The sequence below is a fragment of the Phaethon aethereus genome (assembly GCF_964289735.1).
Source record: "Phaethon aethereus genome assembly, chromosome: 7".
Lineage (NCBI taxonomy): Eukaryota > Metazoa > Chordata > Aves > Phaethontiformes > Phaethontidae > Phaethon > Phaethon aethereus.
In genome coordinates this window covers 12,662,944-12,673,683 of record NC_138583.1, presented here as the reverse complement: position 1 = coordinate 12,673,683, position 10,740 = coordinate 12,662,944, and the positions used below count along the sequence as shown (strand labels likewise).

At 45.8% G+C, this 10,740-nt stretch overlaps 1 protein-coding gene across 2 annotated transcripts in view; it reads left to right on the top strand.

Moving 5' to 3' along the window:
* Positions 1-522: 522 nt before the first annotated feature.
* Positions 523-10,740, top strand: part of NRG3 (neuregulin 3) — a gene marked incomplete at its 3' end in the record, with an annotated part of 410,289 nt that continues 400,071 nt past the window's right edge. For both annotated transcript variants that reach the window (XM_082002522.1, XM_082002521.1), the window contains exon 1: positions 523-2,214. In XM_082002522.1, coding sequence (XP_081858648.1) covers positions 1,521-2,214 — 694 coding nt within the window. In that variant the 5' untranslated portion in view covers positions 523-1,520. The remainder of the gene's footprint in view (positions 2,215-10,740) is intronic.

Sequence of the window (10,740 nt, the reverse complement as noted above, 5' to 3'; positions counted from 1 at the left end):
TCAACTCCGGAGTAGATCAAAAAGCTGGAGTAGTAGTTTCAATATCAAAACTTGTCTCGCAACATCCTGAGAGCTGCAGCCTCAGTGTGTGCCTGTGCCGCCAGTTGCCCCCCGGCTGCTGAAAAGGACTGTCCTTTTGTTGCAGGTGTCTGGTGGTTTTTGTTTTCCTTTAGGGAATCCCTTTTGGAAATAACAACAACGAAATGCCGCTTAATGTTAGTTTTCGGAGAGCATCGGCATCGGAAAACATCTTCTCGTCCTGAGCCCTGGTCTTTCGCTGGGAATCGTCTCCGGAGGCGCCTCCGCCTCCCCAGGCACACGCCCGCCGCCCGCCGCTCCCGACACACATGTCTCTTTTGACACACAGCGGCAGCCTACGGGATTGCTACCACAGGAGGGGTTCAGGCGCTTCCCTCCGCTTCCTTTTTCTTTTCCTCTCCTTCCTTTCCTTTCGTCCCTTTCCTAGGCTCCGCTTGCCGTAGCATACACCCTCCCGAGGGGTTTGCCTGGATCATTTATTTATCTTGTGCGCATTAAGAAGCCACCATTAGGCTTTGGTGGGAGGCGCCTTACTTTCTGCGCGCTAGCCTGCCTCCCTAGCTCTGCGATAGGAATACACAATTGAATAGAAGCTGCAAGCTTGGCAGGAGCTTTCTGCGTGCCTATTTATTTGCCGGATCCGTATTTTTTTGCCGACTGGGTCATTGCCGCCCCCGCCTCCAGGGTTTCATCTTAATATTTTTGTGTGTGTGTGCATTTTCTTTTTTTTTTCTTTTTTTTTTTTCGGGTACCCTCGCCGGAGTTTTGATGCCAAGCCGGACTTAGCGCGAGCGCGGAAGAGCCGCGCGGAGCCGTGCCTCCTGCCCCCGGGCCCCGCCCGCGGATCGGCCTCCCTGGCCCGGCGCCGGCCGCGGGTTGGCCGCGGGGCCGCGGAGTGGCGGGTGCGCCGCGCCGCCGCCTCCCCGCGGAGCAGCCGGGGGATGCTGCTGCGCCGCGGCCGGGCATAGGCAGGAGCCGAGCGGGCGGGGGAGGGAGCGGAGGAAAGGAAGGAAGGAAAGACGGAAAGAAACGCTCCCCCGGCCCCGAGGGGAGAGGAAAAAGAGGAGAGGCGAGAAGGAGCGTGAATGTGAAGGAATGTGCCTGCCCGCCGCTGGACCCGCACGCTTGGGATAAAAAAAAATAAATCGAGGAGGCTGATTCTTGCGACTTACCACCCGGGGAAAAAAAAAAAAAAAGAAAGAAAAGGAAAACCTGAGAGAAGAGGGAGAGCGAAGAGGCTGAAGCGGGCAGCGCAGGAGGAGGGCACCCGGCGGATGGCGCGGCCGTCCCGTTGACTCCGCGGCAGCGGGAGGCTGCGCGGCGCGGGGCATGCCATGCCGGCGGCGTGACTGAGCGGGGCGCTCCCGCCGCCCGCTCCGCTGCGCTCCCCTCCGCCCCGCTCCGCTCTCCGCCGCATGCCGCCGGCAGCGGCGGCGCGCTGATGCCCCGGGGCCGCGGCGGCGCTGCGGACGGCCCCTAGGATGAGCGAGGGGGCTGCCGGCGCTGCGGCGCCCGGGGCGGCGGAGGCGGCAGCGGCGGGGGGCCCGGGCGGGGATGGGGCCGGGGGGCCGCCGCGGGAGCTGCGCTGCAGCGACTGCATCGTCTGGAACCGGCAGCAGACGTGGCTGTGCGTGGTGCCCCTCTTCATCGGCTTCATCGGCCTGGGGCTCAGCCTCATGCTCCTCAAGTGGATCGTGGTGGGCTCTGTCAAGGAGTACGTCCCCACAGAGCTGATGGACGCCAAGGGCGTGGGGCAGGACCCCTTCTTCCTCTCCAAGCCCACCGCTCCCCCCCGCGGCGCGGAGACCACCGCCGCCGCCACGCCGCGGCCGCCCAGCCGCGTCAGCCCCCGCCTCACCACGATGAGCCGGGCACCCCCGCGGCCCCCTGGCACCCGCGGACCGGCGCGGGGCGGCCCGCGGCCCACCGCGGCGCGGCACCCCGCCGCGCCCCACACGGTGCCGCCCGCCAGCGGCCCCCCAGCCACCGCCGGCCGCGGCGCCCGGCCGCCGGCCGCCGCCCCCAGCACCCCGCCGCTGCCCGCCTGGCCCACTGCGGCACACGCTACCTCCTCCTACAAGATCTACGTCCACGACTCGGCGCCGTCCTGGACCTTGTCTCCCTTCCAGGAGTCCACCACCACCACGCCGGAGGCCAGCACGACCCCCAAAATCCGTAAGTGAAGCCAGCCGCTCCGCGCCCTCGGGGCGCCCGCTTGCTCGCGTCTCCCCGTCAAAGCTCGGTGTTTGCCGGGCGCCGGCAGGGTCTTGGCGGTGCCTCGGTCGGGGAGACGCGGGGTTCCCGTGCGGTTGCTGCCCTGTGGGAGGCCAGAGAGCTCCGAAGTTTGCGCTTCTTGTCTCCCTCCCCCGCTTGCACCCCCTTTCCTCCCGCAGGCGAGTTCCCCGCTTGTGTGATGGATGGTGAGGCAGGAGCAGCCATTTGAGGTGACTACATTTCGCTGTGGTTTGTAGGAAAGATGCAGCCCCCCCCCCCCCCCGGCTGGTCTACGGAAGGTATTGAGGAGATGCGGGGAGGTGTCTGAGCAAGAGGGACGATTGATGACCCCCCCAGGCAGCGGCGGCTCCCAGAAGGAGCAGCGGGGAGAGCGGTCCTCGGGAGGTGTGGGGTGGGTCGTGCCTGTTCCTCTCTGACGGTGAGGGAGTTTGGCTTTCCACAGTCGCCTCTCTTGAAATAGATGGAAGCCGGCTCCGGAAGGATGCTCCCTCCGTCCCAGCGCCCGGCTCCTGAAAGAGCCGCCGCCAGCTCCACCAGGAAGGAGCACAGGGCACCCCGCGAATGTGCAGACGCAGCCAAACGCTTTCCTGGCTCCTGTGTGTAGCTACAGCACCGTCTTGCCGTAACTGACTGTTTTTTTAAGCAGAGGAGGGGGCTAGTTCCCCGATTGATGCTCGGTAGCTGGCTCATCCCACCCTCCCGGGGACAAACCTAAGGATTCGGGCTAAATCTGAAAATTCATTTGGCCTGGGTGCATCAACTTTCAGCTTCTCGTAAAGGTTATCAAGGACAAATGGAATCCGTGCCAAGAGAACTTCTGTGCGCTGCTATTTAGTGAAATGCTCAATTATACCGTATTATAGTAATCTGCGTTTTCTTGGATGCAGTATAGGAAATGAGAAGTCATGTGTTCTCCATTAACTCGTAGCTGCGTCTGCTAGGAACGTCAATTCAGTTGAATGCTACCACCTGAATTGCTTTTACAGTTCAGGGCTCTCCTTTTGCATGCTAATGTATGGCTATTCCGCTGGAGGATTTTGTTAGCAAGTCGCTTGAACTTTATTTTGTCCATTAAATCTATTTGCTGATGAGCCCTGGGGCAGAGAGTATATGCAGAGCGACCTGATCTTGTGGATTGACAAAATCGGGAGAAGAGCAAATTGGACCTGTATTTGTGGGTGGGTGGGTGTGCAGGTGGTGGATGGCTGGGAATGATTACGAATAAAACTGTCACTAAATCAGAAGAGCAAACAAGGCAGTAACTCGCTTCCTCAGTGTCTGCTATGGTAATTGAGAGAGAACCGTCCCTTACAGGTATGTCTGAGCCTGCTTGCTCTGTAGATACAACCTAAGGAAGTCAGATGTTACCAGAAGGAAAATCTCTTGTGGAGCTGAACCCTACCCATTTCACTTAGGTGTAGGGAGCTGTACAGGGCACTTTAAAAAAAAAAAAAGACAAACAGAAAACAGCAAAGGGAGCCTGATTTTCAACCTGTGCCTCTGTTTTCAAGCCTTGTGTGAACCAGATGTTTTACATGGTGTTTAAAACTGCTGTGACCAGTGTGCGTCTGAAATGCTGCCTGGGCTTACCAGGGATCCTTACCTTACCAGGATCTGTCGGGGTCTAAACGCTGCCTTGCAGTCTCATCCTTCCTCCCCTGTCTCTCTTTTTGGGTATGTAAGAGAAATCCACAGCAATTTCCACCCCTCTATGCTGTCTCCTTATGAGGTATAGAAGGCAATAATAACCTGATTAATAAATAATGTTCAGCTGGCAGGACTCTCCTTCACACAAGACACACAAAGGAAGAAGAAAACCCACAATCTTGAAATGTTCCTGACAGTTGCAGAGTCTTGTAACTTTTATTTGTTTGAGGGAAACTGCTAATACCTTTTACAGTAGGGTGTTTCCCCTCATTAAGTACAGCTTGGTTATAGCATGAAATGCAAGAAGTGCAAATCCAGCAGAAATTGACCCTGTTTGGGCACATTGATAGCAGAGATTATAATTAATGGGAGATTAAATAGATTACATAAAAAAGGATTTGAATTTGTAGGGCATGTGGAAATTTTTTTTTTAAAGCCTACAGCTGCAGTCTCCTGATACATATAAGCATCTCTGAGGCTACATGTGAAATTCTCTGAGACTGCAGTATCCACTGGAGGGGAGAGGGAGAAGAAATGCAATCTTTCTGCCATGAACTGCTGACATGGTGTCACCCCAAAGCAAATATCTGCGTGTCTCACTAACAGTTCTTAGGAAGGAAGGGAATTTTTTAAAACAAATCCATCCTCATTTCCCAGGTTGAGCTGTATGTTCCTTCTGTGCCCATTGCTCCAGCTGCTATTGAAATGAAAGTCATGGATCCCGTTGTACCATGTGAATACAAATCTGACATGACAAATCTGATGCCCCAGCTTTCAAAATAGTGCACACCCTTGAGAGATCCTCTGGCTTGGCAAGGCACATGTGTGGGCAGGAGTCATAGGTTATTTAGCATTTCACAGCTTTTAAGAAAAGAAACGGCTATCTTTATTTATAGTGGTTCATGTTGCCGTTTATTTAATTGTTTTAACACATTAAAATGGGCTCAAAATAGGACTTAGGAAAATGGAAGGCAAATTGAGAGTTATTTCTCCAGAAAGCCTGATGATTGCCCACCTGAAATAAATGCTGGTAAAGCTTTTTCTCTGTATGTATATTCATCTGAGGAGATGTTGTGAAATCTCTTACTTTTTTGTGGGTGTGCATAATGACAATAATTCTTGGTTGTGTTTCACTCAAAGTCAAGCTATCTGTTAGCTGTTTTGAAAGTTCTGATGAAGATCTTTCAGGTTCTGACTAAGCAGAAGCCACTTGCTATCAAATCTCGCTCTGTGTCTTATGCCTGCATGTGTTTCTCATGGTCATGCACAGACTATGGCTTTTCGGCATAAGCCTCTTTATCCAGTGCTCAACATAAAAATCAGTCATTGATTTAGAAGGATAGTCCAGTCTGTAGACTGGGAAAATCAACCGACTGGCTGGAACACACCACTGAGTTTTTATTTTTATCAAGGCATTGGTTTCATTTCTAGAGAGTCATGCCCTGATTTTTCCAATATGCATTTTTCATGGTATTCTGAGTTCTTCAGTAATGTTATTATCTTTAAATTGAGATACTGTACTTAGCTGAATTCACACAGGAATTCTTATATGAAGTAGCACTGTGGTTTCTCTTGTGTTCATATGACTAAAGGCTAATGCAGAGAATGGAGGTCAGGCAGGTGGGGCTCAACTAATGCATAGTAACCAAGGAAAGAGATGTTACAGAACTCTTAATCAATATATCTTGTGAAGTCCAATTGTGACCTTTTTTTATGACTCCAGACTGCAGCCTGAGTATACTTTGATTTCCTGCTAAAGATTTTCTGATCCAGTCGTTTATCCTAGCCATTATCTCTGTCTGTTTGTTATGCACGCCATGGGTTCAAGTAACAAGCATCTGGCGGCTGAACTGTTACCAACACTGACATTTTGGTAAAAGCTGTTTGTTTTATTTTGTACTGACTCAAATATCTTTTTCACATTAAGGATGACACTTAGATGGAACTGCGGGGTTTTCACCAACTGGAGGGTGTTGTGGGAGGTGCCAAACTGTAGTAAAACCAATCCTACTCTTCCCAGAGCTCTAAAACATTCTGCCAACAAATGACATGTATCTGTGAACACTTCGCGTTATGATCATGAGCTGTCACTGAAATCAAGTGGAACACACATGACTGTAAAGCACGTGCCTTTAGCATTGACTAAGATTAATGTCAGTTATTTATCAATTTATAATGCATCAAAAGATGTTGAACTGGAAAAAAACACTGAAGCGAACAACTGGGAGTTCTGAAAGCATTTGCTTCTTCCTCATTCCTGATCACTTTCTCTTCACATATCATGAGTCAATGTGCTACAGACATGATGAGATTTGTGTTTCCCATCTTAAATACTTGTCAACAGGGAGGCTACTGGCAAGATAAAATTAATAAATGCAGAATCGTAGTAATACTGCTAAAGTGTGAGTCTACTGTCATTTTATTTTATTTTTCATATTTTACAGGTATAACTTGCTTAATCTGTTTCAATAAACTTGGATGACCCTGGATTTAATTCCGTTTTCCATTTATAATCCCCTTTATAGTTAGGAACTAGCGCAGTTGCCACTGAGTTCATAAGGAGGTGGAATGTTTATTTAAAAGTCCCACTTATAGATATGTACATTGATTCTGTTTAGATATATTTCCTCTATGTTCCTTTTATTGAAGTGGTTGCTGGAATCCCATGACCTAGGAGAGTTTTCACAGCACTGGTATGATGAGAGGAGGGCATATGGCTGAAATTACTCCATGTTGCCTTTTAACCATTCTTTTGGGGGCTGTAAGGATTGTCATTACATTGATTTAACCTGTGATCACTGATAAAAGCAAAGCCTTGCATATTATTTGGCATATTTTTTTTTAGCATCTGTACAAGGACATTATGTGATGTATTATATGTTGACAACAGAATACCATTATTAAATTAAAATATTGATTCATTGCAAAGTATTATGCTAAAGTAATGTCAGTGGTTTGTCTAAACCCACAGAAAATGGAAATTAAAAATTAAAGCAAAAGACCTGTCCCTATCTACAGTATTGTGTCTAGTGTTGCAGTACGTTTATCATCTGACTCATTGCTTTGAAACCTCCTGCAAAGCCCAGTAAATACACGGATTGTTATGGATTTGGCTTTGACTTTATCTTTAAATTCTATAGCTCGTGGTTTTCAGGACGTACCTATAGCATACTAGTGTTAGGTTTTGCTGATTTCTCCCATGACTTGTTAGGAAAGAAACTGCACAAGGAAAGGTGCCTAGTAAAATTGTGTAGGACTACCTGGTCAGTCATATGAATAAATAAATAAATGAATGGAACCCAGAGACATTTTTATGTCTCTCATCCTGGCGATTTCTTTTTGAGATTATTTGTAGTTTGAACAAGTTCGCAATGTCCCCATCTTCACTGTGCGCGTGTGTGCATGCACATGCGCGTGTACACACAAAATATAAGCAGGTATTTGTACATTTGCACAGTACCTGTTTTCGAGGAAGATCAGGACCTCAAAGCCTGTAGTAACTTCAGGACCAGTCTTTGCCAACAAGACAGCTACTTTGGTTCTGGTGCTTGTCCTTGCAGCTTAGTTCAGAAGAGAAACCCAGAGGTTTCATTGTGGCTAACTGGACTGAATGCCAAGCTGAAGTGCATCTTTTTTAATTTGAAAGTCTCTGTCTTTCAGAGAGGTTCTGCTCTGGGAGTGATTTGTTGTCACTGTTACTATTAAGCGTAGGTACATTTTTTTTGCTTACAAGAGTAGAAAAAACACAGTTAGGAAAAACAGCAAGATACTTTGTGTTAGGGAGATGATTTCTTACTCTAAGGGACTTAGTTCTTGGATTGATAATAGTTGAGGGTTAGAAGTCTCATTTAATAAGGCGGCTGTGCTCCAGATCAAAACTGGGGCTGTGTTTTCTCATTGCTCAGAACTAAATTCCAAGGCGTACAGCTCTTAAACCTACTTTTATACTTTTACCTTCCCCTTTATACCTCATCTCAGGCCACTCCACTGAGTAAAGTACATCTTCAGTGGAGGAAGGTAGCTCCCTGTGAGGGCTGAGCAGATGGGCTTGCCAGGTGAGAGCACTTCTGACCAGGACAAGAGCAGAGGATGAGCATTCAGATGGACTTCCAGGTAACACACGGAGAAGGTAAATGCACATAGGTGGACAAGTGTTTTTTGAGTGGGTTTTTACTTTCTATCACGCAGGTTTCTGGGGCCCTTGGTAAAATGCATTCAAGAGGAGAAAAATGAATAAAGCAGCCACAAGGAAAATTAAAATAGCAACTACATTTATAAATGTCAGTGTCCTTTTCACAGAAGAAATACTTAAATAGATCAACTCTTCCTGGTGAAATTTGGTAACAGCAGGGAAAAATACATTTACTAAATGTTTATTGCTAACTGTTTAAATGTTTGTTTCTGAAACTTTATCAGTATGCTCAATACTACCCTAGTAATATTTAAAAATATAGATAAAATAAGTAAAACCTACAAAATTCTTCCAGTATTCTGTCTTTTCTGTCCTCCAAGGGCAGTATTTTGCATTTCCAAAGCTGTGTTTCTCATGTGGTGTGTAAGGAGGAGGATTCCATGACTTTCAGGTCTTTTTTGCAACATATTACTCCTGACTTTTTTTTTTGTGGTGTAGTTCTGCTGACTGTAAGCAGACAAGCTATTCAGCTTCAAAGATAACTCACTTCATATCATGCTTAGCAACTGATTTTTAAGTCCAAGCTGATTATGTTTTTTCCTCAGAGTAATTTGTATTTCTGCAAGAATTAAACCTTGGGAAAAGCTCAGGTAGAATGGGAGAGGCTCGCTGTCCAATAAAAACCTAACTGGGTAAAAAGAAAAAATGAAACTTTGGTCTGAAATACCTGAAGAAATTCCTGCTTTTGCCCCTGTAAAATAAGCCCAACAACTTTCAAAGTCTCCTCTTTCTGCTTTAACATCTCCTTTTTTTTGGTTACTCTCTGATTTTATGGCCTTTCTTTTTCTTTTAAAATTTGAGTTAATCTCTTGGCAATTCTAAGGGCCCCCCTAGTTGTGTTCCATCCCCGCCCTCCCACTTTGTCTTTTATGCTCATAGGGAAAATGCACATTAGCAATGCATATATATTGGTGCTGTGGTAGGTGCTCTTTGTAGAAAAATGAATTAGTATTTTAATCTGTATGAAAAGACCTTTCACTGAGGCATTTTGCAATTTTGTTAGCAAACAATTGAGGAAAAAATATCCTGATAGTATTCCATGTAGAAGTTGTACTGAATTAAGTAGTTTAGAGTCTTTGTTTTTTATGATGAGATTGCTATATGGCCCAATTTTGCAAACATACAGGCCCAGTTTAGGGTGTGTGAGTGATGCCTTTGGTCTTTTGTAGAGTTATGCATCTGCAGAATCAGGGTCAATTTTTGTGAACATCTGTGTAAATAAATCTGTTACTGTTTCTTAGGTTGCAGTGTGAATGCTTACAAAACATGACTGTGTAAATAAATGTACATCAGCTTTAAAGTGCTACTTTTTAAAAGTTGTAAGCGTTATTAGACATGTGCTTATTAGAACTGAGTTTTAATTAGTGCATTTTCTTTTTTGTGTGTGTTTAGCACTACCGTGAAAAATACACTGTTACCCTGTTTATTTTTTGCCTAAAATATGTTCTGTAGTAAAATGTTTGTGTTGTGGGGGACTGTAGTTGCTTAGCTCTAGACTGTAACAAGTCATGTGGGTCATACATTTTTTTGCATATCACTTTTAAATGATTTCCTTACCTGATTTTTAATTTTTTAAATTTATTATTATTCTAGAAAATAATACTTCTGGTTTTGTACAGTTCTTCTCTGTATTACTTCTTCAGTTAGATATATGCCAACACTGACTTTTTCCTAAAACTTATAGCTAGAAAATGTTTTCTAAAACATTAGAGATGGCAAGTTGTATTTTAAGATTTAGTTATCTTCTGAAACCAAAATTATTGAATTATCTTCACATTGTTCATTTCACAGCATCATTACTGTTAAAGTTCAAGATTCTAGTTCGGTGGGAACTGAGTCTTGATTGCTGGTTGTTACCAGATAGAGGGGCTATAGCACTGTGTAACAGCAAACCATTAAATTAGTATTTATAGCAAATAGCCTCTTTTCCAGATCTGATTATTCTCACTGATGTCAGAACTTGTAAAGCAAGCATTTGAGATAAGATGAGGTTATTCTCTTGGAAGGGCTTTGGTGGTCTGTTTCTACTGCAGTGACAAGGGTTTTTCTCTAACGTGGTTGTCAAGGAAGGTAAAAAATGTACAATCTAGCCTGCAGTTGCTGTGCTGCTTCTAGTTGTAGCCAGGGTCTTAACAACAACAAAAAACTTGTCTCAAAAAGTGTTGCTGACCTGCAAAATTGTGCTGCATTGTGCAATGCTAATGTGTACTTATGTCTCCCAGTTCAATGCATAATAAAATAGCATTTCCAATAGTGTGCTCAGAGTGGCTGAGAGCTGTAGCTAGCTAACCTTCTCAGTGGCTGACTCATACTATTGAATATTAAAGATTCCCTACATCTTTTTTTTGTTTCCTCTCCCTCCCAGTGAATTACGGTGCAGGTGGTCAGAGGGTTATCACTGAAATAGTACTAAGCTATCCCGGAACTTTGACTTGGGATTGGTTGTGTAATGCTTGCTAAAAACAATCTATTAATTATCTTCCAAAGGGGTGTGCTGTGTTGGCATTTTTTTAAGAGTAGTATTGTGTGGAGAGGAAGCTAATTTTCTTGTTCATTCTGTCAATGAATTTAGAAAAGATAAGCAGGGGTTTTGTTTGAAACCTAGAGATAAGTTGCACAGAAATGGT